The 27,652-nt window shown below is 47.3% G+C and overlaps 1 protein-coding gene across 7 annotated transcripts in view; it reads left to right on the forward strand.

Moving 5' to 3' along the window:
- tmcc1a (transmembrane and coiled-coil domain family 1a) overlaps positions 1–27,640 on the forward strand; it is a 38,538-nt gene extending 10,898 nt beyond the window's left edge. The window contains exons 3-8 of one of the 7 annotated variants that reach the window (XM_068329398.1): positions 60–109; positions 829–1,109; positions 21,130–21,390; positions 21,573–22,237; positions 23,587–23,722; positions 24,265–27,640. In XM_068329398.1, coding sequence (XP_068185499.1) covers positions 103–109; positions 829–1,109; positions 21,130–21,390; positions 21,573–22,237; positions 23,587–23,722; positions 24,265–24,579 — 1,665 coding nt within the window. In that variant the 5' untranslated portion in view covers positions 60–102 and the 3' untranslated portion in view covers positions 24,580–27,640. Of the gene's footprint in view, positions 1–59; positions 110–828; positions 1,110–2,807; positions 2,935–12,614; positions 13,078–19,107; positions 19,230–20,920; positions 21,005–21,129; positions 21,391–21,572; positions 22,238–23,586; positions 23,723–24,264 lie in introns of those variants that run through there. The other 6 variants (XM_068329408.1, XM_068329418.1, XM_068329457.1 and 3 more) reach the window with 6 other exon arrangements.
- The last annotated feature ends 12 nt before the right edge of the window (positions 27,641–27,652 follow it).

Consider the following 27,652-nt stretch of genomic DNA (forward strand, 5'->3'; position numbering starts at 1 on the left):
TGGAGGTACTACTTTCTGACATTGATATACTAATGGAACTGTTTCATCCCGTCTCTCAGGTGATCGACTCCACTGAGTGACCCCCGGCTGACTGTTGGGCTGATGGTAGGTGGGTTGTTCTCTCAGCTCTTCCTCTAACCCCCCCCCTGACTGAACACACACCTTCCTGTGTGAATTAATCTGTGCTTCATGTTAACCTGAGTCTAGTTTTCTTTTCTCATGTAACTTTGGCCTCTTAGAATGATTAAGAGACTTGGAACAGGATTTTCCCTGTCATCCGGGTGCTGACCTGCAGACAGTATAATCCCAGTCGGATTATTTTTCCTCCATATTCTACTTTATATTTAAAAACTGCGGTCTGAAACCAGATTAAGTGTAAACTGGCACTGGTTTGTCACGGGGTCTGGTTCTGAACCAGCATGACTGCTTCCTGCATCACAGATGCACCAGTCCCTGTCAGACCCCCCCCCCCCAAATTAATGTTTGATAGGAAGGTTTCTTCCTGCTGTTCGTGACAGGTCAGTGGGGCCACGTGCAGCGGCAGGGGGTCAAATTCTGCAGCTTGAAAAGAGGCAGTGGGTTCAGGGGCCCCATCATCCGCCCCTCCCTCAGTAAGATGAGCCAGAAAGGCAAGGAGAGCATGAGGGGGGGTTGGCCAGGAACTAAAACAGCTGTTCCAGCATCAGCGCAAACACCCCCCACCCTCTGATGCACCAGCATCCCCACCTCATCTTCCCCCCCATCTTCCTCCGTAGCGTCAGCAGGTGGCCCCCCAGGGACGCCGGGGGCCTCTCCTGTGTCTGACTGCCTCTCTGCTCCCCCCTGCAGCTGGGCGGGGCGGGGCCATGATGAGGCGAGGGGCCAGTCTCCAGAGCCGTCGTAGCAAGGGGTCGGCCTCGGGGTCCGGCAGCGGGGACCGCGACCCTTCAGGGAGGGGCAGCCCCCAGGCGCCGCACCGCCGCAATACCCACGATCCTCAGCAGCATGCCAGCCGCCCCCGCTCCTCCTCCACCACCGACACCACCCCCAGCAGCCCCACACCCCCGGGAGGCTCCGGCGGGGATGCGGTGCTGTCGTCAGGGTACCAGTCCACGGAGGAGGTGGACCGGGTGAGTGGAACGCCGAGTCAGCTGTTTACTGCTGGTCACGGATGTGTTGATGGATAGATAGATAGATACTTTATTAATCCCGGAGGAAATGGAATGCAGGAGGACATGAAATCTAGAAAACACACGTGTATGTATAAATAAATATTTATATTAATAGTAATAATTCGCTGTGATCGCTTCTGTTTTTGAGGAGCGTTCAGACATCCTTCTATAATTAAATAAAAATTCAAATAACTACAGTAATCCCTCGTTTCTCGTGGTTAATGCATTCCAGGATTAATGAATTCCATGATAAAACCACAAACTATTTTCTTATTATTTCTGTTTCTGAACCCCCCCATACTGATGTTAAACCACCTTCTATCTGTATTACCTTTAAAACACTCTGATAGGCTGTCTAAAACCCTTTTGTGTCTCACTTCAGGATGCCGTCAGCCAATAGGATGCGCGTACGGTATCATGTGACTGCTTACCAAAAATCCAAAATCATATTTAGTTTTCACAGTCGTCTATCTGTGGTACATTTTGTGTGTTTGCAGTTGGTGTGTGTTGATTTTAGTTCCTTAAAACCTCTAAATCCTTTCCAGTTCTGGGTTTTTCCTCTGTAGTTTCCTCATTCGGCCACTAGAGGTCAGTGTCCGATCAGCCAACCTGCGGTAGGATTGGGTTTGTTTCATGTGGAGGTTGATCAATGAAACGGGACGTGCCTGATAGACGTGTGGGGGGCTGTGAACCCACTACCATCCAGCTGGGTGGGGGGGCTGAGATCCATTAACTCACCTGTAATCTGAGTTTATTCTGCCTCCCTCCCCTGAGCTCACCCCCAAAGTCCCGCCGACGCCGAGGCCTCCGTCCTTCACGTTCACGCGGAGACGCGGCAATGTCGTTCAGGTCACCAGAGCGGTCGCCGTGGTTACCCTGAATCACGCAGTGAGCCTGCCTCAAACGACGCCCTGCGCCGGTTGCCATAGTAACAGTGTGGTTGACCTTGAAAGTGAGAGTTACCCTTCAGTTATCGGAAACGCAGCTGGTTGGAATTCTGAATTTTTATTCCTGAATGATGGAGTTTTATTTTCTTTAACCCCCGACGTTCCTCCAGCACCCCCCCTTTCTTTTCTTTTCATACACTTTTTTTTTATCTCGTTCCCTCCCAGTCCCCCCCCCCCGTCCGCCCCTGGAGACAGTTAGCACAGACTCCCCCCGCCTCCCTTCACTCAACCTTTGGGCTCATTGACAGGAAGCAGGAGGCGACCGCGTCTCATCCCTGTGTGTGTGTGTGTGTGTGTGTGTGTGTGTGTGTGTGTTTGTGTGTGTGTGTGTGTGTGTGTGTGTGTGTGTGGGACACTGGAAGTCACACCGTGCGGCGTCGTGTGTGAGGCAGGGAGATGGAGACGGAGTGAGAGGATTGCGCTGAATATGAGTGGGGGGGGGCACCACAGCCGAGCTGCCTTCATCTGCACTTTCTCCCCCCTCCCTCTCTCACCCCCCCTCCCTCCTTTTCTCTCCGTCTTCTCACTCGTGTTTGCATAGTGAACGAAAGCAGTGTCAACTAGAAATCTGAGTGTGTGTGTGTGTGTGTGTGTGTGTGTGTGTGTGTGTGTGTGTGTGTGTGTGTGTGTGTGTGTGTGTGTGTGTGTGTGTGTAAATGGATATCTGTAAAGGAGGGCAGCTTGTGAACCTTCAGTGTGTGTGTGTGTGATAGAGAACGTGCAGTGTGTGTGTGTGGTGGGGTGTACCGTGGAGGGACGTGTGAGTGGAGGGGACTAGAGCGCGTCGCTCCAGCAGGATGGTGCAGCGCTTCAGCCTCCGCCGACAGTGCTCCAAGGTAAGCTGGAGACGCTCCACACACACACACAGGCACACACACACACGCGTGGACGGTGGAGTGGAATCATGCACCCGCTGTGTGTGTGTGTGTGTGTGTGTGTGTTTGGTTATTCCATCGATTTTGTTTAATTCGCACTCAAAATGGCACAGATTTACTCGACTTACATCCATGGTTATTTCTGAAGAACCTCTGTGTGCACAGTTCTTAGATGGAAACTTTTTCTCTGGGGGGGGTTACAGATATTTACTCACTTTTAGGTGGTGGAGTCATCCAGTATGTGAGTGGTCTGTGTTTGTATCGGTTGTTAAACAGTAACCTGAGCAGGAGTCTGTCTGTCGATCGGTCGTCAATAGGAATGTTCTATTGATCAGACGTGGAGTTAAAGTCCTGGAGTTCGGTTCCTGTTGTGTTCGCAGCCCCCGGCGCTGCAGCTGGTGTTCAGCCTGTGGGATTCATTACAATTAGCTGCTTATTAGTTGATGGACTGGATGCAGCCGCCCCCATCAGAGCCGGGCAAACATCCCAGAATAACCCAAACGCCACGTTTAGGACCTCAATGACGTCATCATGGCTTCATTTGATATTTCATCCCCCTGTTGTCGCTATAGTGAGTCTGTCACCTCAGGTCCATCGTGTGTTCTTATAATAATAAAGTAATCATTGACAGTTCCTTCCTCATCATCAATAACCAACAGCTTCTAATGTGACAATAGAGATGTACAGTATTTTTTGTGTTAGTTTTCAAATCCAGGATCCATTTTCAAACTTTTAAAGCAAATAAAATAAATCTGAATTTAGTTTTATAGAATTTTAAGTTTGAAAATGTCAAGATATTTATTTGTCATCCTCACACATATTTATATTTGTGTAATATTGCTGTTAGACACGTCACCATCATCATCATCATCATCATCATCATCGTCGTTTACACATGAACAAACGTGATCCAATTACCTTTTTCTTCTCAGAAGAACTCAAACAAGATAAAAACATTATTATTATTATTATTATTAAAATTCTGTGGGACTGAAACAGAATCTGAGCCTGGAGGCCGGTCGTGTCACACAGATCATCTGAAACCGCAGTTTGTCTCCGGAGCTTCTGGCCCCTGAGGGCCCGTCTGCTAAAGTTCACCCACATGTCCACCTGTCTTCAGCTCTTCCTTCTTTTGTGTAGGCTTGTAGTTTGGTTCCCATGTTGGACACAACTTCCTGTGTTCTCATGCAGTTGATCTCTAACCGGCTCCACATGGCAGGAGGTCGACGTCTCGTGTGTTTGAGCTGAAACCAGAAATACTTCCACACGTGCGTCAAAGCTGGGGCTGATATTTTAGTCGCTTTTTGGTTTATTTTTAGAAAATGTCTGAACATCTTGACATCAATCCATAAATCAAATGATCTGACAAAATGAGACATGTGGCGTCTGTGCTCATTGATTGATAATTGATATTTTAATAATTAAATGAAGATTATCTAAACCAGGGGGGTCAAACTCATTTTCACTAAAGGCCACATCGGTGAAGGGCCAGATGTAACTAATAAATGTAACTAAATGTAACTCAATTTAATGTAAAATAAATGTAACTACTCCTTAATGTTAAATAACTCTGAATTATGGATTGTGGGAAATGTAGTTTCTGGTCAAAGCACATTTTGACCTATTTATTTTTAGACACTGACCCTCTATACTCTAACAGGCCACATAAAATGATCTGGCGGGCCACATTTGGCCCCCGGGCCTTGAGTTTGACACATGTGACCTAGATTCTAAGAATTTTAAGAATGAATAAAAAAATGTAAAATGTTCTCTGAGCTTTTCTCAAATATTTGGTCTTTTTTCCCAAACCATTAAGTCTATATCATCCGTTAAATATTGACGTGATTTTCCATTTTATTGTCTAAATACAAGCAAAATATGCACCAAATTTTCTGCTTTTACCACAAGTTGAATTTGATAAGTTATCCTTTTATGTATCACAAACTTTGTGGATGTTTTTTAGTTTCCATTCGACTTCTTAGTTGAAAACTTCCATCTGTGTTCATCGCTTTACCGTCAGGTTTTCATAACCTGCATTTTATGGACTCATTATTCAGATACTTAACATGAACTACTCCTATTGGTGGAACAGGTGTGTCCGTCATGTCTCCTGCGGCGTGTTCCGTGTTGATTTAATATCCTCATTACTGCTGTCTCTGTGTTTTCCTGTCAGCTCCTGGGGCGACTTTTGTCAAACTTTATTGCCCTTCACGGTCGAGACGCTGTGTGTGTGTGTGTGTGTGTGTGTGTGTGTGTGTGTGTGTGTGTGTGTGTGTGTGTGTGTATGTGTGTGTGTGTGTGTGTGTGTGTGTGTGTGTGTGTGTGTGTGTGTGTGTGTGTGTGTGAGCCAGTCAGATTTGGTTTGGAGCTATTGTGGGATGTCAGGATCTCCGTTGGGTTAACAAACGCCAGTGGATTTGTCGTCCACTGCAGGGATCACGATGATGGTGATGATGATGATGGTGATGCTCTTTGTCTGTGGTTTCAACATGGGTTCATATCTCTTGACCTGAGTTGGACCAGTCGTCTCATTTTGTTTTTTGTATATTTTTTGTGCATTTATGAGCAAAATATTCCAGTTTTGTTCAAAAACTACAGTCAGCCCCCCCCCAGTACGGATCAATCCACCCTCTCTTTGTGTCTCTCCATCCTTCACCTCCTCGCTTCCTTTTGCTCCCACTCCCTCCCCATCCGCGTGTGTCCAGCGTTCACACGGTGGAGCTGGCTGCCTGTCTCCATGGTAACAGGGTGATGTTCAGTGGAGACCGGAGCGGCTCGCCTCACAGCTCCACCGTCTGATCTGGAAGCCGCCTCCCCAGCTCCGTCAGCGCCGCTACTTCCTGTTCCTGTTTTAACCCATGAAGCCCTTTGAAGGATCCAGATAATAAAGTTAAACCAGTTTCACAAAGTTAACAAAGTAAACTCTCACAATGTGTCGTAAAAGTTTTATCACGTCATGTAAGTCCAGGAGAGTCGGCATGAATCACATCTTCTGTGTGTGTGTGTGTGTGTGTGTGTGTGTGTGTGTGTGTGTGTGTGTGTGTGTGTGTGTGTGTGTGTGTGTGTGTGTGTGTGTGTGTGTGTGTGTGTGTGTGTGTGTGTGTGTGTGTGTGTGTGTGTGTGTGTGTGTGTGTGTGTGTGTGTGTGCGTGTGTCATTCCCTGTGTGTGTTTCAACTCTCCACCCAAATCTTTGTTCTTCCTCTGGATCGGAGCCAATCCTATTTAATTAGGCTGTTGAATATTCATATTCGATAATGCATCCACGCCCACAGGCTTAGCTGGAGCTGGTTGCTATTAGCATTAGCCACACACACTCCTGCTAATTTATAATAAAGTAATAAAGTTTCTGCTCATAAAAACAACAACTAGTTCTATCAAAACCAAACACAAACGTTTGTTTCCCATCATTCTTTTGTTCACCAGAACCTGAGACTGGAAATCCAGTCCAGTCCAAACCTCTGTCTGTACTTCAAATAATCAATAATGATTAGAAATAACAAGAAAATCCCCCCATAAGTGGCTCCATCGATGGAAGAGTCTCATCTTCCACCGATGGAGAAGCTTCTCCTCGTCTTTTCCTCTCCACAAACAAACACCGAGCAGCTGATGGACTCTTCCAGGAAACCGACCTATAGCCTGAGTGAATGCTTCTGATTGGTCAGAGCTCGCACAAGCAGGAGGTCATGTGCATTTCTGCACACATGTCAGCAGTGAGTCACCGCAGGTCACCCTTTGTGTATTTATTCTGGGCCTGCAGCTGGTCCTTCCTCTTTGCACCAGTGTGTGTGTGTGTGTGTGTGTGTGTGTGTGTGTGTGTGTGTGTGTGCACGTGAAAGAGGACGTTAGCGTGGGCGTGCACGTGTTTCCTCAGCCGTCGTCGGATCGCCACCAGATCACCATCCAGTCACTCGGGACGCGCCGGTCAACCTTGACCCACATTTCTGTCCTCTTGCTCCACCAGCTTTGTGAAAACACGCCAACACGGACCTTTATTAAACACGTGTGTTCGGTTTCCTCGTCTTTACTCGGGCTGCTGGTTGTTTTCGAAGGGAAATTGCTCCGTCTGAGACCGGAGGAAACAGACGGACGCTGACGGAGGGCGTGCTCTCCATCCTCTGTCGTTGGTGCCGCTGATGAATTATGGATGAGCTGATAGAGGGGCTCTGCTCCACTGACCCACATTCAACACACACACACACACACACACACACACACACACACACGTTTTCAACTGGAGTCATCACCTCAAGGGACGTGTTGTCATACTTTGTCTCCATGGTAACCTGAACTGTTCGTTCTCATGTGTCATCCAGTAGGAATCTGAGGAATCTTCTCATCACTTCAACTCGTTTTTCCCACCGCGTGAACGAACCCCCGACCCCTGAAACAATGTTGTGTGTTTCTTTATTTTCAGACAACTAATGCCCCCCCCCCTGTTCTCGCTATTTCAGGTTTTTACCTCCTTGATTTACCCTCTCTCTCTCCCATCTGTCAGTATTGATCGCTCAGACACCTGTTCACCTTGATGCGGTTGCCAGGTCTGGTCTGGATGGATTGGCTCAGAGAAAGAATGGGTTAAAAACCAGGACAGGAAGTTTGGGGGGGGGGGGTTTATCATAGAAAGATCAGTAATAAAGTCAGTCAGTCTGATGACACGGAGACATGTGCAGCATGTTTTGTGCTCTTGCTCCCCCCTGTGGATGGAGGGTGTCATTGGTTGCAATGGAGTTGAAGTCGCATTCGCGCATCAACGCTCACGACTTCACCTCATCGCGGATTTTTGGTTGGTAGTCATGTGACACCGTACGCGCATTCTATTGGCTGACGACATCAGGAAGTGCACTACGTTCTGTGAGTCTCTGACACAAAACTGCTTTAAACAGTCTGTCAGAGTGTTTTAAAGGTAATACAGATAGAAGGTGGTTTAATATCAGTATGGGGGGGTTCAGAAACATTTAAATTACCCTAAATAATAAGATAAATAGCCGCAAAGAACAAGGGATTCCTGTAATTGAAAAGTTATTTCTTTTAAAGTATTTAATGGTGTGATAATATTTATTATCCCTGGACTATCAACCTTTAAATTTAATTTCTGATTAAATTAAAATTTGGATAATTTTACAAATTTTTATGTAAACTTTTTTTTTTTTTTAAAAAGTTTCAGAACATTAGATCCTTAGATAATCAATAAAGAAAAACAAAGAATGGACTCTAACATCATTATTCAGGAATAACTGGCGAGCTCTTATGAAAGCTAATAACAAAATAATCAATCTTCTTTATTTGTCCCCCCTTTTATGAAATCTGCTTTCTAGCAGGCCCCCCCTTCACACATTAGCCAGGCCCCAGTCTATCCAATAAATCTATTTCCCAGCGTGTAGTGAGGTCAACAGGGGGCCACAGGGCCCGGTGTGGGGGCCTTCAGCAGACAGGATGAGGATCCTGAAAGAGTGCCTGACCAAATAACGTTTCAAGGCCAAGAAACTGGAACTTTTTCTTCTGCATTCTCTTTATGAACAGGCTGGCAGTGTGTTGGGCCTGCATGCTGCCCCACGGCACTCTGGGTATTGTAAAGCCATCCAGGCAGACCCACTCTGTTTTCATGTTGCATAACCAGGATGGGTCGAGTGTAAACAGAGGCAGCTCCAACACACAGCGGCCACTGCCAATGGGCAGACATTCTTCCCCTTCACACACACACACACACACACACACACACACACACACACACACACACACACACACACACACACACACACACACACACACACACACACGGCTGCAGACACTTTGTCTCAACACAGTGTACACACACGGTCTCACACACGTCATGCCATCGCCAGCACTTTTCATGTTCATACATATATTGGAAATTTAAAAAAATCAAAATAAAGCATCGGAGATTAAAAACCAACACGACTGTGACTCTCTGAGGTAAACCAGCTTTAAACCTCTATTTTCTCCCTTCTCTTGGAAAATTCATGGGTTAACACCCAAACAGACCGTCATAATCCACACGTGTGCTGTGTTTTCACCAACATGGGCCAGTAGCCAGCTGTATTTACCAGAGACCGCTCGTAAGTTTCCCTGAAAACAGCTGAAAACTGTGTTGGGATGTGAAGTTTTTGTGACATTACCAACTCATTATTTCATTTATTACACGTTATCTCTTTTCCGATGCCGCTCTGTTCACCCGGTTGTTTGTGTCGACACAAGAGAACCTCGTTCGGTCGCTCTTACCGTTTGCTTTCCTTCCTGTCTGCCTCTGGGAGATGCCAGCGTTAGAATGATGTTTCACGCTCTCTGACCCTGCCAGTCATAATGGCCCCCGTGTGTAAAGCGCCCAGTGGTTTATGTAACTGCTAATAGGGTCATTGATTATACCGGAGCTTAGATGAGGGACACAAGAGGCTTGTTTTGATGTGGAAGGTGTTGTAGAGCCGGACCGGAACCCGGAGTCATGGTTGTCTCTCCTCTCTCTCCTGATTTACACCCGGTCCCTGCAGACAAAGCTCTCGCTCATCTGCCTTTACGTAACTTTTCGAACCCCCGTATCCAATCACAGCTTACCCTCACGTGGAGGAGACTGTGGTGTCGGACCCCCCCAACTCGCTTCACGTCCTTGTGGGATTCCAACGCTTCTCATTCTGGCTGTTCTTCCAGTCAGAGTCTGACATGAGAGGCGCCTCTCCTCCCTGTGTCCGTGGCCTCTTCAGCACCAGACTCTCCTCTGAATCACAATCAGCGATATGTATTATTAGGGTCCAGTGTCTGCTGACCCAGGAAGTTTCTGCACAAGTCGCGCTTTATGCTTGTTGACATGGCCGTCAGTCAGGGCATTGTCCATTCAACGTGTGGCGTGACCCTGTTTTCAAACCAGGAAGCAGAGGACATATTGTGTTTAAAGCATCCAGTTGTTCATAAACACGTTAGAATCAGAAGTGAATGAAACATGTGCAGATTAGTCTCTAAAATCATCTGTTGTTGAGTCTTCATTTCATCCATCTCCTGACAGTGTTTTGTTTTTACTGCATGTAGACCGGTGTGTTCATCTCTGTTGGTCTCAGTGAGTTTCTACCCACGTAAAATATTCTTTGTTTGCTCAAGGCTACACAGGAGAACCTCGAGGTTCTGGGACTGAGCTAAATCAAACATTTCCTCATTTAAAAGAACTCAAATCATTTTCATTTGTCCCAGCCTTGTAAATAATCCCCTAACCCCCTAAATTCTGAAAATAAAAATTATTTTTGTCAACCAATAGACATACAGACTTCACCTGTGTATAATTAATTATATATAAGTTACGTAAACAATGATAACGAATGAAAAGAAACACTAAAGTCAGGAGAACACACCAGTTACGTCTTTACTCCACCAACCAGAACAAGATCCGGTCTCACTGATGTCGTATCCATCCGCCAACACGTGGTAAAGAACGAGATACGGTCTCACTGATGTCGTATCCATCCGCCAACACGTGGTAAAGAACGAGATCCGGTCTCACTGATGTCGTATCCATCCGCCAACGCGTGGTAAAAAACGAGATCCGGTCTCATTGATGTCGTATCCATCCGCCAACACGTGGTAAAGAACGAGATCCGGTCTCACTGATGTCGTATCCATCCGCCAACACGTGGTAAAGAACGAGATCCGGTCTCACTGATGTTATAATTATAAATTAATTTATAAAACTCAACCTTGATCTTATATTTAGATCATCCAGTTCTTTAATAAATGATGCATTATGGGACCTCATGGTGTCGTCGACGTGTAATTAATCCAGAATTTCCAACAGCCTAGTTGGACTGAGAGATTGTGTGTGATTTGAATTTATAATTTAATTAGAACAACACACTGCAGAGATAATCCTGTTCCAGGTAATTCGGTTACCGTCTCAGCTAACCTGTAGCAGGTTGTACATTTTCCTCACAGCAGAGGTTGTGTGAAGACGTCCTGAGTCACGCCGACAGCTGGAGTGTTCCTGGGGGGGACCCATATGCACCCACATGAAGACCTCAGGCTGGGATGTGTGAAAGGAAGGATTCACTAACGGGAGGCTCAGTGGTTTCACTCAAGCCGCGTGTCAGACAAAAACCACAAAATGATCTAAACTCCTTTACTTAAGCTCCTGTGTGAGGAACATTTCTTCACCAGAGGAAGTCAATGCAGCGGTTCAAACTAAATCAAAAGATCAATCCAGATGAGAGGTGTCCGACACGCTGGTGGCTTTTGTTTGTGTCAAGCTTAGATAAGGAAATATGATCAATATGAGAATAAATTATAATTCAGTTTTAATAATGTTCCTCCAAATTACAGCATGCTGTGTGTGTGTGTGTGTGTGTGTGTGTGTGTGTGTGTGTGTGTGTGTGTGTGTGTGTGTGTGTGTGTGTGTGTGTGTGTGTGTGTGTGTGTGTGTGTGTGTGTGTGTGTGTGTGTGTGTGTGTGTGTGTGTGTGTGTGTGTGTGTTGTGGATTAATCGATGTGCTCTAAGCCAGGGGGGTCAGACTCATCTTCACTGGGGGCCACATCAGCATAACGGCTGTAATCAAAGGGCCAGATGTAACTAATAAATGTAACTAAATGTAACTTATTTTTACTCATTCAAGTTAGTTAGACAGAAAAAACATGTTTGTTTGTTTCTCTGTTCTAACATAAATCCTTTTCATTTGTCAGGTTATTAAACCCACAGAACTCCATCAATCAAGGATCAAACTATCAATCAATAAAGAAAAATAACATCAGACACAAGTTAGGACATTAACTTTGTTCACTACGTTTAGTCAGAGTTAAGATGGGCTGAACTACTGCATTGTGGGAAATGTAGTTTTGATCAAAGCACATTGACCTATTTATTTTTAGACACTCAGAACTTTTATGCTCTCGGGGGCCACAAAAAATGATATGGAGGGCCACATTTGGCCCTGGGGCCTTGGGTTTGACACATGTACTCGAAGCGATGACTGTGCTCCACACACACACACACACACACACACACACACACACACACACACACACACACACACACACACTTCATTCTGAGCAGGTTGTTTGTTCTTATATAAGTGTTTCTTTTCCCTGAAACTGACCCCCCCCTCCTGGACCCCTGACTCCTCCTGCTCTCATTAAAGCCTGCATTCATGCCCTCGCCCCCCCCCCCCCCCCCCCCCGTCAGCGTTGGTACAGAAGTCTTTAGTAGCCCTTGTCCCGTCTGCCCCCCCCCCGCTTTGCTTTTCATCCTAATGGATTTCTACAGTTTAGTGATGACTCACAAATCCCAAGACTGTGGGAGATAAACGCACCAGAGCTCCTGACAGCGTTGGTGAGGCTCGCTTCCCGTCCACAGGAGATAAATCCTCACAGATCCCCCCCCCCCCCCCGTTAACGGCATTCGCTGCTGATTTCCGTAAACTTAATTGATCGCTCCTCTTGCAGATGGAGCGTTCTGGTAGAAGACCAACCATCCGGCCCCGCCGCCATCGGGGGGTAATCGGCGCTCTCAGGACGGTGCGCTCACCATGGGTGTGAATAGCAGCTTTGTGATGGTCATGTGACGGTGGGCGCTGTGGAATCTTACACGCAAACTTCTGCTTCTCAAACTTATAAAAAATCTTGCTGACTGGTGTGCAGACACACGTTAGCGGTGAGAAGCGTTACGGCGTGAAGGCCGAGGACGCTGATTGGCTGTGACACAGACAGGGAGAACAGACTCTCGTCCGTTTCTGCCTGAGCTGTCTGCAGGAGAGGTGCTAAACTGGCCCAGAAACTCCCGCAGAAGGGAAAGCACCTCCCTCCCACCTCATAAACCCTCTCCTCTCGCTCCGTCTCCTCACAGCCACTCACTCCTGGGGGGCTCGCTCTCTGTGCTCGTTCACTCCCGTCTCGTCCGTCCTGTGGATCCGTGTTTCTCTTTTCCTCCCTCTGGATTGGATTTCTCCGTCTGATGAGCGCTATCCTGGGGCCGCGCGGCTCCTCTGGTCTGACCCAGGTCGTATTCCGACGACCCCCCCACCAGATATCAGACCAAACACATTCCAGGCTGAGCTGCTCTCATGCGTCTCCCCGCCATGGAGGTCATCCTCAACCTGATAACAGCTGACACCCCCGTGAGTCTCCACCCGTGTTTTGTTTTTACATCATGTTTGTCATTCGTGTTTTAAACTTTTAACATCTTTGGAGATAAAGTAGAGCCTGGAGATACGAGATATTTGAGATACGAGATATTTGAGATACGAGTCGGCGCTCTGCTCATATATTTGTTCAACGTACGATTAATATGTCAGATACAAGTGGTGCTTCAGGACATCACCACTAGGTGGCGGATGGATACGACATCAGTGAGACCGGATCTCGTTCTTTACCACGCGTTGGCAGATGGATACGACATCAGTGAGACCGGATCTCGTTCTTTACCACGCGTTGGCGGATGGATACGACATCAGTGAGACCGGATCTCGTTCTTTACCACGCGTTGGCGGATGGATACGACATCAGTGAGACCGGATCTCGTTCTTTACCACGCGTTGGCGGATGGATACCGCATCAGTGAGACCGGATCTCGTTCTTTACCACGCGTTGGCGGATGGATACGACATCAGTTAGACCGGACCTCGTTCTTTACCACGCGTTGGCGGATGGATACGACATCAGTGAGACCGGACCTCGTTCTTTACCGCGCGTTGGCGGATGGATACGACATCAGTGAGACCGCATCTCGTTCTTTACCACGCGTTGGCGGATGGATACGACATCAGTGAGACCGGACCTCGTTCTTTACCGCGTGTTGGCGGATGGATACGACATCAGTGAGACCGGATCTCGTTCTGGTTGGTGGAGTAAAGACGTAACTCGTGTGTTCTGGTGACTTTTGCGTTTCTTCTCATTCTTCATCATTGTGTACATAACTTACATATATTTTATCACACACAGGGGAAGTCTGCGTGTCTGTTGGCTGATAAAAAATGTTTTTTCGGGGGTTTGGGGCTTTTCATCACGGCTGGAATGGATTAAAATGATTTTAGTTATTTTAAATGGGGAATTGTTTGACTTACAGGTTCAGTCAGATCGGATTAAACTCCTGGAGGTTCTTCTGTGTATCCTTCCACTCCATCCTCACATTTATACCGGGAACTATGTGAAAGGCGTCATTTATTAGTTTCCATCAGCAGGATATTGATTTCACAAACACTCCATTCATACCCCCTGACAGCTCGCGTTCACCCCTCCTCCGTGTCGTGACTCCATCTCTCCTGTTAGGATGGATTTTCTTCACACGGTGTGTTTTGTAACTAAATACCAAACTATGTTGAAACCATTAAAAATGTATTAGAGACCCCGATGCTAAAACAACCTGGTAGGAGATCAGTCTGTGGGTGTGAAAAGGATTCTGTTTTGAAATCACTGGGTCTGAAAGGCTGTGTTGTGATAGCGGGGGCCCTAGAAAAGCCCCCGGTTCATTTTTACCCCTCTAGAATTACACTTTCAGCTACTTATGTGTGTTTCCATCTTGATGATGTAAGCATCAGGGCTTTTCTCACACATTCTGAAGGACATTCACCGGCAGGCTTTAGGTCCTTATTATAAGGGCAACTTTGCACTAATGCTGGAATGCAGAGTTGAGTAAACGGCTTCATGTCAGGCCTCACATGAAATTATGTAATTTCATATTACTAGTGAATGAGGTTCATTGTTGCCACATTTGGCCCTTTTTAAGGAAACAAAAGGCGGATTTCCACTTAACGCAACACTTTTGTGTGAACTTCAGCGGCGCCTGATTTGTCACGGCTGAACAGGAACTGAAATTATGAGCTAAAGAAAAACGGGATGCCAGAAAAGTTGAGATGTTGCACAGATTTGTGACGTGAACTGAAATACGCAGCCTCCATGGACGGATTCATGCCTGGTAAAAGACGTTGGGATCATTAAATGCCGTCATGTTGTCACCGTGTGATCCCCGGTGTAAGGTTGAAGATCAAGCCCAATAATCAGAGTGAAGTTCAGTCAGTCGGAGGTGATTGGTTTCCTCCCTGATTAGTGATGAGGTCACAGAGATACTGGAAGCATAAATGCACGGAAAGAAAACCAGTGAAATACCAAATGGGTCTTCATATGTGGACAGACGAGGCGTTAAGAACCTGTTTCTTCTGATTCTCATGGATATTGAATCCTGCAGCTAAGCATGATGGGAAACCAGCTAACCCGGCTTTCCAGCTGGTAAAACTTGTACCTGCGGTGACATATCGGCAATAAATGCGGCTTCCATGCTTCAAGGAATGCTGTCATAGGAAAGGTGTGGAGCGGAGCGCGACTGTCAGAGAACAGCATGGCGATCGGGGGGCATGGCTGCATCGGCCTCGCGTCCTGGAAACCGCCGCTGCCGCCGCCTGGCGAGAACACACACCGACTTCAACGGAGGCTCAAAACCAGCGGGCTGGAATGCGAGGCGTAACGACCAACAAGGTACCGTCGTTTGGACCCGCAAGTAAAAATAGACGAGGTTTAAGTAGACGACCCAGTTATGGGTGTGTGATGTCACGTTTACACCAAACACTGACTGTGAGACTTTACAGACATGCATAAGCCTAAAAAATAAGTGATGCAATGGGTTTTTTTTATGTTTCCAAAAGCCATACATCTTTACATAATAAACTGCATTCAAGGCAGAAACGTGTCTTTGGTCACAACCTGGTTGGTGTTCAGTAGACGTGATGTGACAGAGCTGAAAAACGGTTCTGTTTCCACTCCATCAGAGCATCACGGCTGTGTCTGAACCAGGAGGCGTCAGGAGTCATGTGACCAACAGGACGAGAACGGAGGACCCCCACCCAAATAAAAAGTTAGGGCCTTCTGCGTTTTGACCTACATTTAACACAAAAATCTGAGCCATATGTGTGTCTGAGGCAGTGCAGGATGTTCTTGTTGTGTGGATCTCATTTTGAGTGATCCACATCTAATGGTGGGTGGAGAGGAGGTCACCTCCTGAGTGCTGCTGCCCATCACCCCCCCATCTCTGTCCCTACATTACATGTTTATGTCTGTGAAATATATTGAGTGACATATAATCCCCCCATTGGGGATTAATGAAGTACAGCAGAACCTCGAGACACGAGCTGCTGGACGTACGAGTAGTTTGAGATACGAGCTGTGTTTCAGGACACCAACACGTGTTGGCGGATGGATACGACATCAGTGAGACCGGATCTCGTTCTTTACCACGTGTTGGCGGATGGATACGACATCAGTGAGACCGGATCTCGTTCTTTACCGCGTGTTGGCGGATGGATACGACATCAGTGAGACCGGATCTCGTTCTTTACCGCGTGTTGGCGGATGGATACGACATCAGTGAGACCGGATCTCGTTCTTTACCGCGTGTTGGCGGATGGATACGACATCAGTGAGACCGGACCTCGTTCTTTACCGCGTGTTGGCGGATGGATATGACATCAGTGAGACCGGATCTCTTTCTTTACCGCGTGTTGGCGGATGGATACGACATCAGTGAGACCGGATCTCGTTCTTTACCACGTGTTGGCGGATGGATATGACATCATTGAGACCGGATCTCGTTCTGGTTGGTGGAGTAAAGACGTAACTCTGGTGACTTTAGTGTTTTATTTTCATTATTTGTCATTTTTTATGTAACATATATAATTAATTGTACACAGATGAAGTCTCTTTCTTCATAATTTAGTGGGTTTGGGACTTTTTATCAGGGCTGGAATGGATTAAAATGGTTTTATTTTAAATAGGGAAACGTTTGCCTTTCAGCTCCGTCACAACGGATCACACTCGTACGTTTTTCCTGTCTTTGACTGAAGCTCGGCTACTTCCTGAAAACCCGTTTGGTTGAGCGGTATTTCCCGGTGTTTCGGTTCTGGCTGCGGCCCCGGGGCCTCTGGTGGGTTTTATTCGGGGTTACCCGTCCTCAGCTTCTTCTGCATCAGATCGTTGCGTAACCGACTCCCCAAGCAGGCCGTCCCGGTTTGGGAGAACAGACCCCCCCAGGAGGGCATTTGCATGCGGATAGGTCCATGCAGAACACTTAGCCTTCTTTAAAGTGTAATCAGTGTGGGATCCCTCCAACAAACACACACTCACACACTTTTGTTATTCAGTGAACGTCGCGTCTCGCCTCAGCGGCTCGACACATCGGCGTTTACGCTGGGAAATGAGGGGAATCCTTCAGCCCAACATCTTTAATTACACACACCAGTAGTCAAATAATACCCATGATTCACTGCGTCCTGATGGAATAGAGCGTTTGTTGGGTAAGCGGCCTCTTTATGAGAGCATTACGTTATGAGCATGTCATAAAACTCTGTCCTGTAACGGAGGGTACCCGCTGGCAAAGCTGGTGTGATTCTCATCATTGATAAAGAGTTTATTGATCAATGAAAGGGCAAATAAACTGATTTGGTGCCAGTTTATTCAGGTCACTGGGCCCGCTTATCACAATATCTATACAGTCTCTATCTAGTCTGTATTGCTGGGTTCAAGGGACTCGTCCTTTGCCCCCCCCCCCCCATTTAACTCTTAAGTCACACAGAACATATTTAACTCTTCAGATAAACTGGGTCATATTCACGTTTACTGCGCCGGCCGCTTGCAGGAATGAAGCCGGCATTTCTTTCATGCTCACCGTCATGAAGCTATTAATACAGTTTAGGACGCGGCCGAGAAGACGGCAGGTGCAGCTCGGACGCGTCACTTCTCCACAGCGACGCCTCAGCGCGCCGTTTTAGCTCCTCAACTCATCACATCGTCCTGACAGACTTCATGCACCAGGCATTTGTTTCACTGATGGATTCATTCATTCATTCATCCGTTTGGGCCTTCATGTGTTCAACAGGGTCACACAATAATCAGAACAATGTGAGGTGGTTTTATTTTAACAGTCAAATGACTGAATAGTGTTAAATAACAGCTAAATCTGTCAGTATGTCTCATTATCTGGAAGAATGTCCCCTTGGCTGTGTGTGTGTGTGTGTGTGTGTGTGTGTGTGTGTGTGTGTGTGTGTGTGTGTGTGTGTGTGTGTGTGTGTGTGTGTGTGTGTGTGTGTGTGTGTGTGTGTGTGTGTGTGTGTGTGTGTGTGTGTGTGTGTGTGTGTGTGTGTGTGTGTGTAAGGGATGTCAAACTGGTTTGTCCTGCCTTCCAGTCCTCTTCCCAGCTGGAAGCTGATATTTCCTCAGACGTGTGTGTGGCCGGTTGTTTGTCTTGATCACAGGTTTTCTCTTCATTGTTGGCTGTTTGTTCATAAATCCAGTCGTCACTGACGGTCATGTCTCTATGGAGCAAAATAAGTTCTATTAATTACTTTCCCAGTCATAATGAAGCTTGATGTCTAGAGTGGTTTTTGGTTTTCTTCAGCCATTATGGTTCTGGTTTGGAACTCCTTCAAAAGCAGACTGAAAACAGTTTTTTTTATTGCAAGCTTTTCATCAAGTTCATGGGTAAAACCTACGTTTAGAAACACTTTATTATTATTATTATTATTATTTCTTTTACCAATTTTTCTTCACTGTTTTATGTATGAAATGCTAGTATAATAAATTCATTTTGAATGATCTTAACAAGTTTTTAAGCACATTGAAATGTATCACATGTGCTTTATAAATAAATTCAATTCAATTCAAAAAAACTTTATCTGTGCCCAAGGGGTGATTAAGGGCACATAAAGCAGGATTGGTGCACAAAAAAGGAAAACAGTGCAAAGAGAAAGAAGCAGAATTAATGAACAGAAAGTTAACGCACTATTTATTTTTTCGGACATGTTAGTAAAGTACACAGTACGTATAGTAAACTTAATGTAAACTTAATATAAATTTGATTTGACAGTTTTAAAAGTGAAAAATACTTAAAGTTCTCATTGTTAGTTGTGTATTTTATGTATTATTTGACTTTCATTAAATCATCAGTATTCTGTTGTGTTTCGGTCTCGTTGCGTCACCGACCCCTGAGTTATTTCCGGTCCTCCCGGCTGCTGCCGCGCGGCTGATAGGGTGACGTCACCCCTCAGCTGTGAGGGAGGGGGGGGGGAGGGGTTAGGGGCGTGGCTTCCAGCATTACCCAATTGAAGACGGTTTCAGGTGAGCTTCAACTTTCACAACAAGCCCGGAGTGGAAGCAGCTCCGGTGCGCGGAGGGGGGGGGGCTTTAACGGGCGGGGGCAGATCCTCAGAGCGGCGGGGCAGATGAGAAGCCCCGGGTTGTGTCCACAATGCACTGGGAACAAGTTCTCCGTCTGACCAACGGGAAGGTGAGTCGGCTTCAGCCCCGCGACAGAGCGTTAAAGACGGACCCGGTGCCGAGGAGCGGCCGGCGGAGGGAACCGGGGAAGGTCGGGCTTTCACCGGTTAGGACGCGGTGTGTGTGTGTGTGTGTGTGTGTGTGTGTGTGTGTGTGTGTGTGTGTGTGTGTGTGTGTGTGTGTGTGTGTGTGTGTGTGTGTGTGTGTGTGTGTGTGTGTGTGTGTGTGTGTGTGTGTGTGTGTCATCAATTAGTCATGTAGGTTCATTCTTACCTGTTATGGTGTGAATAGTCTAGCGCGGTGCACACACACACACACACACACACACACACACACACACACACACACACACACACACACACACCGGTACCTGACTTTGACTATATTTATATACATTATATTTGAGTGGATTCAGACACTAAAGCATTTATTATAATAGAGGAAAGTACTTTATGGATTCCTGTGAGGAAATGATTTTTATTGTTTTCTATCATTATGATGTCAGTCAGAATAATTTTCTTGTTCCACTTTCTTTTCTTCATAGAATCCAAAATGACCAATCATCTTCCTCTTTGTAGAAACTGACCGGCAGTGGCCTTCTGACTAAATTTACCCCCCCGTCCTCGGAGACGCTGCAGAAATGCAGAAGCTTTTGTTTTTATTGTATGTCAGCAAAATGAGTCAATAACCCTTCATATGTAAGGTGAATGTTTTTATGTCATGTCATGTCCTTTATTTTCTATTTTTCTTCTTCTATGACACGCTTTGAGTTGTCGACCCGCGTCTGTGTCGTCAGTTAGTCTCCATGTCGGTTCGCTCACACCTGTTATGGCGCTGACGGTGTGAACTATCTAGAACAATCGGCTCCAGAGGTGTGTGTGTGTGTGTGTGTGTGTGTGTGTGTGTGTGTGTGTGTGTGTGTGTGTGTGTCTGCTTTGATGCTTTGATGCTATGATCATGCTTTGTGTCATTGATCTTCAGAGCTGTTGTAATTAAATTGACCAAACTCTACCAGTCGTGTTCTCCATCACGGCTACTGGAGGAAGTGTTCTCATTGTGTTCCTGTAAATCTCACTAAAAAAGGGGAAAAAAACATACTTAAACTTATAAATATACTTATAAAACATACATTTAGAAATTTTTTTATGACTAATAAAACATCTTTCTATCTACTTGCGAATACATGGATTCAAACGTTAAGGTAGGTATTCCCTGGGTGAATATATTTCTTATATTCTTTCTTGAGTTTTTATATCTATTGATTATAAATCAGAATTTGAACATAAAATCCAAATTGATCAATCATTTTCCTCTTTATAGAAACTGACCGACAGTGGCCTCCCACCCTGACTAAATTTACCCCCCCATCCTTGGAGACGCTGCTGGAATGAAGAACGCTTTTGCTTTTACTGTATGTCAGCAAAATGAGTCAATAAATAACGCTGCGTCAGCGATTTCAGTTAAATATCACAGCAGACGAGCACGACGACATTTAAGGAGTGAAACAAGGTTTATAGGATTTACCAAACGTGTGTAATAATGATTTAATCAGAAGCAGGCTGGTGCAAGTCGGGATCTGATGGAGCTGATTGGGGTTGAGTTGGGTCTAGCTGGCTCTCCGTGAGCTAACAGGCTGGTATTTGGTTCTGGTTGTTTTTAACTTTTGTCACTTTCTACATCTTTAACTTAAACCTCCATCAGCGTAAAAGAATGACGTCGGACTCAGACCCCCCCGCCGGTCGTCAGCGCGTCCCAACAGGAAGGATTGTCCCGTCTAAACCACCGGTGATGATAAAATCTGGAATATGATCGGGGGTGTCCGAACGGTTTCACAGCAGCAGGTTCCTCCTGTCGCGTCCCGCCTTTAATACTGACTCCTAACCCCCCCCCTCTGTGATCCCCCCCCACAGATCGAGCGGCTGGAGGTGAGTGGGCTGGGACAGACGTCGCTGGCCGTTTCAGGCGGGCCCGACAGCTCGTTCTCAGGGGGGGGCGACGACGGGGCCCCGGACCCCCAGCGCATGAAGCAGACCATCTGTCAGCTGCAGCAGAAGATCCTCAAGCTGACGGAGCAGATCAAGATCGAGCAGACGGCGCGGGATGACAACGTGTCCGAATACCTCAAACTGGCCAACAACGCCGACAAGCAGCAGAGCACACGCATCAAACAGGTGAGGGAGGGGGGCGAGGACTGGGGGTTAACATCAAACAGGTGAGGGAGGGGGGCGAGGACTGGGGTTAAACAGGCTTCTAAACCTCCAAGGAAAGAACTGGTTCAACACTAAACCAGGTTTACAGCGGATCTTTTTTCAATGATGTGATTTTTCTCCCCGTTCTGCCCCCCCCCCCCCAGGTTTTTGAGAAGAAGAACCAGAAGTCGGCGCAGACCATCCAGCAGCTGCAGCGGAAGCTGGAGCACTACCACCGGAAGCTGCGGGAGGTGGAGCACAACGGCATCCCCCGCCAGCCCAAGGACGTCCTGCGGGACATGCAGCAGGGCCTGAAAGACGTGGGGGCCAAAGTGACGGGGTTCAGCGAGGGCGTGGTGGACAGCGTGAAGGGGGGGCTCTCCAGCTTCTCGCACGCCACACACTCCGCCGCCGGCGCCGTCGTCTCCAAACCGCGGGAGATCGCCTCGCTGATCCGTAACAAGTTCGGAAGCGCCGACAACATCCCGTCGCTGGACGACCCCCCAGCGGAAGACGGCGTGACGGGGGCCGGCGGGCGCTCGCTAGGGGGCGCCGTGCAGCACCTCCAGGCCAGCTCCAAATACGGCAGCGAGGACGATTGCTCCAGCGCCACGTCGGGCTCAGCGGGAGCCAACAGCACCACCGGGGCCCCCGGGGGCCCGCCCAGCTCTAAGGGGAACACACTGGAGAGGAGCCAGAGCTCCAGCCTGGACCTGCAGGATCTCAGGGAGGTCCAGGCACGGCTGGAGGAGAGCCTGGACGTGATGAAGATCAACTACCAGAGAGACTACATGGTGATGATGCAAACGCTGCAGGAGGAACGCTTCAGGTGTGTGTGTGCGTGTGTGTGTGTGCGTGTGTGTGTGCGCGTGTGCGTGTGTGTGTGTGTGTGTGTGTGTGTGTGCGTGTGTGTGTGTGCGTGTGCGTGTGCGTGTGCGTGTGTGTGTGTGTGTGTGTGTGTGTGCGTGTGTGTGTGCGCGTGTGCGTGTGTGTGTGTGTGTGCGTGTGTGTGTGCGTGTGTGTGTGTGCGTGTGTGCGTGCGGATGTGCGTGTGTGTGTGCGCGTGTGCGTGCGTGTGTGTGTGCGTGCGTGTGCGAGTGTGTGTGTGTGCGTGCGTGTGCGAGTGTGTGTGTGTCGGCAGCCGGCCTTAAAAACACGTCTGAATCCTCTGGACTGTTGGGACAGGGGGGCACCAGAGATTAACACGCTGTGCAGAGAAACACGCGTGTATTTCTCCTCACGTGTCCGTCGTTTGTCCTCCAGGAACAACCTGAGCAGATAGAGACCGTCTGAAGACGAGCTCCAGTCCTCGTCTGACCTGATACAGACATAGAAAGGTCTCCACGTGTTTCCTCTATCAGTTCCCCTTCAGTCAGATGTTCAGTGGTTCCCTCACCTCTCCAGGTTTTTATTACCTCCTTGAACGTTCAGTTCTTGATAGTTATCTGGTTCATGGAGCCAAAGGTCATTCATTTCCCACCTAAACTTATTAAATATCATAAAGATAACCCATTTATCACCTTTTCACCTCCTACAAACCATCATATTTATATTGATCCATTATTAGTCGACGTTCACTCTGAAAACTCGCTGTCTTCGTTGATCAATGAAGTTATTGACTGTTTATTGAGTCGTCTTCAGAGCTTCAGAATATAAATGCTCTATCTTTGTGAAATACATGTTCTCATTACAGGTATACATAAACTTAGGGATTGTTTTTTTTATGTTAAATGATATATTTCCTTAAAGGTATTCAGCTATAAAAGCAGATAATACCCAGAACTAATGGAAACATATCCCAGCATCCCGTTCTGCCTGTAGTTTATTTCACCGCCCTGAACTAGGGAGTAAAATTCAAAAGGAACCAAACAGGGAACGAACGCGGGGTTTACCTCTAACCTGTTCCTGCACTTGTTTGCCAAACACAACAGGAGTTTACGTCCCTCTTCCTGCTCCTATTGGCCAGGTTCCTCTTGCTGCCTGCCTCTGATTGGCTGCTTGTGTCAGTGGTTGAGTAAGCGCGTCCTAATCTTGTCGGGGTGAATCACCAGTTCCATCTGATGCCACGTGGTTCGATGCCTCCGGAGTCGGTTTCTGCTAATTCCTGCGTGTGTTTTTTTTAGTCTAAGCTAATAATCCCCAGACAGTCACGTGTTTTTTTTGCGTCTGTGTGTTCAGGTGTGAGCGTCTGGAGGAGCAGCTGAATGATCTGACGGAGCTGCATCAGAATGAGATCCTGAACCTCAAACACGAGCTGGCCAGCATGGAGGAGAAGATCGCCTACCAGTCGTACGAGCGAGCCAGAGACATACAGGTCGGTTCACGAGGCCCAGTTAACGAGTTTCAAACGTGTTTACACGGAAACGTGTTGTGTGATTTTTTTTTTTTACAGTCACACCCAGTGGCACCAAATGGAATGAGAACACATTACTCTTTTTTTTTGACCAGGACTGTAGACACACGGTGAACTTTCACAAAAATAGATTTCTTGTTTTCTCGTTTTGTATTCAATAATAACAAGACTTATAAATTAAGTAAAACGAGCAGCTGTGAGGTGATCACACATTCTCCAAGAGTTAAAGTTATTATCTCACTATTGACTGTAAATAACTTCTGTCCTCACTGCTTCTAAGCGGCTTCACTGCATTTCCTCTGTCTGCCAGCAGGGGGCAGTGCAGGCTAAGCTTTACACTCAAAGGCTTCCACTTCAGACGCAAACCGATCTGAGATCTGAGCTGTTCTGTACTTTACAAACACATTAATGTCCAGTTTTGAAGAGCGTTTGTGTTATAAAAGATTTAAATGTTTTAATGAAATTAAAATCGTGACTTTTCCTGTCGGTTTCCTCCTCCACAGGAAGCCTTGGAGGCGTGTCAGACCAGGATCTCTAAGATGGAGCTTCAGCAGCAGCAGCAGCAGGTGGTCCAGCTGGAGGGGCTGGAGAACGCCACGGCCCGGACCCTCCTGGGGAAGCTCATCAACGTGCTGCTGACCCTGATGGCGGTGCTGCTGGTGTTCGTCTCCACCGTGGCCAGTTGTGTGGTGCCGCTGCTGAAGACACGGGCGCGCTCGCTGTCCACCCTCCTCTTCGTCGTCCTGCTGGCCTTCGTGTGGAGGAACTGGGAGGGGCTCTCCAGCTACGCCCACTACGCCCTGCAGCCGCGCAGATGAACACATTTCATCCCAGGATGCATTGTTTCTCCGACACCGGGCGATGAAACTGTCGCCGCACTCGTGCTGAGTTTGAAGAATGTGATGATCGCCGTTCGGTCGGACGCGTGGCCGGGGCGCCGAAGAGTCAGCCGAGCCCCGATGGGGGGGGCGAAGCGAAGAACATTTCTGAGTGTCACTTAGGATGAAGATGATCGTTTACATTTTTTTTGGAAATGAACGGTTTGTGTTTGATCCCTCACAGAACGCGTCACGTTTTTAATCTGTAGGGTTTAATCAAATATTATGTATCATTTCTGATAATATATATTTTTATTTCCATGTTATTTTATTCAGTAATATGTAGCATTATGCTTCTTTTACTCCACATGACGTGTCGTCAGGAATCTGGACGCGTGTCCGTGTGGTCGATTCGCTTTGGGACGAGAACTCTGACCTTGCTGTGATTTTTCGGTTTGAACCACGGCTGAAAACCTTCCTGGGGAGTCGCTCCTTATTTTATTTTATTTTATTTTCTTGCTGTGATGAAACACGTTGACGGATGACCGTGGCCTTGGAGCGTCATGACGACTCCAAACTTCTTGTGCTTCCCTCACCGTTTTGAACAGAAAGGAGAACACGCTTTGACTTGATTCCCTCTCAGATCAGTAAATCTATGACGGCTGAAACATGAAGAGCTGAAACATCCCATAAACATCTCATCCAAGCTCCAACAGAAGCTGCTTTTAAAATCAATTAGTGAAGGTAATTGTTTACAGTATTTTCCACACTATAAAGCACACTGGATTACAAGGTGCACTGGATTATAAATGGAACTGGATTATAAGGCACACTGTCGGTGTTTGAGAACATTTGAGGTGTAGCTTATGGTGAGAAAAATACTGTAATTGTAACCAAAACCATATTTGGAGTGATTGGGTTTATTTCCGCCTCGTGCCAAACCTAAATCTGCCTGTTAATGCCCGAGCACTCAAGGGGGGGGGTCATGATGACAGGATGGAGGGGAGAGATTCCTCAGCAGGTGTTGCCTCAGTTTCCGTGTCATGAATGTCTTACCTGTGTTTCCAGGATGAATCTTTTTTCTTTGGGAGACGTTTGCAGGGAAAAAAAATCCAATCGACCTCAATCTGAACTGAACTTGACTCTAGATCTCCACCCCCCCACCCCTCCCTGACTGCGGTCCCTCCTCCTAGTGTTCAGAACTTCTTACTCTCCATCATCTAGTCGGTGACGCGGGATGACGAGCACATTCATTTGAAACCCTCAAGGTGGGGTCCGCTGCCGGGCAGGAAGAGTCGACTCAGGTGGGGCTCGCCGTCGCCCCCTTTCCAGGTCGCAGCGGCGAAGGTCACGCAGGTCGTCTCTCATCACGGCGTGAAGCTGGACGTGTGACTCAAGACTGCAGTAGATTTAGGGATGCGTTCAAAATTTTTGCTACTAAAAACGCTGCAGAGAAGTTGAGAATGAGCTGACCTTTGACCTTACACAGTTAAAAACTAGGGTTGTGTGCTAAACCACTCCAGTGCCTTCCGACCTCGTTTTCTAAGTGTGGAATAAATAAAGTGCATTCCTGACCGACGCCTGAGGAATTCTGGTTTTTAATGGATTTTAATTTCATTAATTTAATTTTAAATTCATTTTAATTTTACTAGTTTGGGGCCTGAACCACTTCCTGCTCACGGGCCACCTGTCGCAGCTGCTTCCTGTCTCCACCAGGTGGCGCTCTTTCACCTTTAACCTACTCTAAGTGGCGGTGAGAAGTTGTGTGTCCTTTTTATTGAGTGGTCTGTTTGGAGAAAGGTGGGGGGGGTCTGAACACAAGTCACTTGTCTCTATTTATTGGGGGGGCAAGTTGAGTGGAATACGCCTTTAAAAATGTCAAAGAGGGATTCAGCTGAGACGATATTGTCATTATAAAGGAAGGAGACACACACACACTTTCTCACACACACACACACACACACACACACACATCTTAATTCCACCCACTGTGGTGTTTGACTTACCGGCGCCAAACCGCAGCATTCAGTCACCCCCCCCCCCCGGTGATATCTGAGGCTGACAGCTCCCACCCAAACCGAGCCTTATCCCCTGCAGGACCTCGTGGACGCGCACCCCCCCACACGCACGCGCATTCTCCGTGCTGATAGCGGCTCTGAGCTCTTGGGGTCATTCTGTTTGCGCCTTATCGGCGCGCCTTCCTCCTTTTCCACACCGCCAGATTTGACGCGCATGGCTGTGCGCCAAAGTCAACACTGTGCCCCCCCCCCCCAGTTTAAAGCTGCGAGTGGTGAAGGAGCGAGCCCCACGGGGGAGTGTGAGTTGGTCCCAAGAGGAGCCCACAGTAAATAGGCACAAGCTTTTGCGCACGATTTAGCATCCACTTTAATTATTGCGTTCAGAGATGACGCCTCTCAGGCGTGAGGATTTATTCATGTCTGACACATCCGTGATGGTTTCCGGTTTCCTTACCGGGGATCATTTATTCCTGTTCAGGGATGTGAACATATGCAGACACCCATCATGACACACAAAAAAAAATCCGTGCGCCACATCCGTGCGTTTGGAGCGGAGGCGCATGTGTCCCGCTTGAATATTTATGAGGCCAGACGCGCAGGAGAGCCGGGGGGGGGGGGTGTGAATGTCAAAACCCGGAAAGGTGCACTGATGTGCCCATCTGGTTGCACTTTCACGGTGTTTACCGGAACCGAATGTGCACAAAAACGGAACCCTCAAAATCTGCAGAACTAATCTGAGAGCCCGGGATGGGGGGAGGACAGGAGGTGGGACGGTGACCCCTCATTAACCCCGTGATGAGCCGAATCACCCAGGGGAGGGGGATCCATCAATCGGTCCCACTTTGAGGGGAGTAGTTGGTGTCTTTTACAACTTCATGTGGCGCGTAAAGCCCAGATTACGGTTTAAATGGGTTCAAATTCAAAATAAAGTGAACTTCATGTTTATTCTGTTGTTGGATTCGAACCAACGGAAAAAAACACATTTGTGCAGATTAATTGCAATCATTTCAGGAGATTTTTTATTAAAACGGAATTGACTTTAATTGTCATTTTAT

This window comes from Antennarius striatus, chromosome 2 (genome assembly GCF_040054535.1).
Source record: "Antennarius striatus isolate MH-2024 chromosome 2, ASM4005453v1, whole genome shotgun sequence".
Classification (NCBI taxonomy): Eukaryota; Metazoa; Chordata; class Actinopteri; order Lophiiformes; family Antennariidae; genus Antennarius; species Antennarius striatus.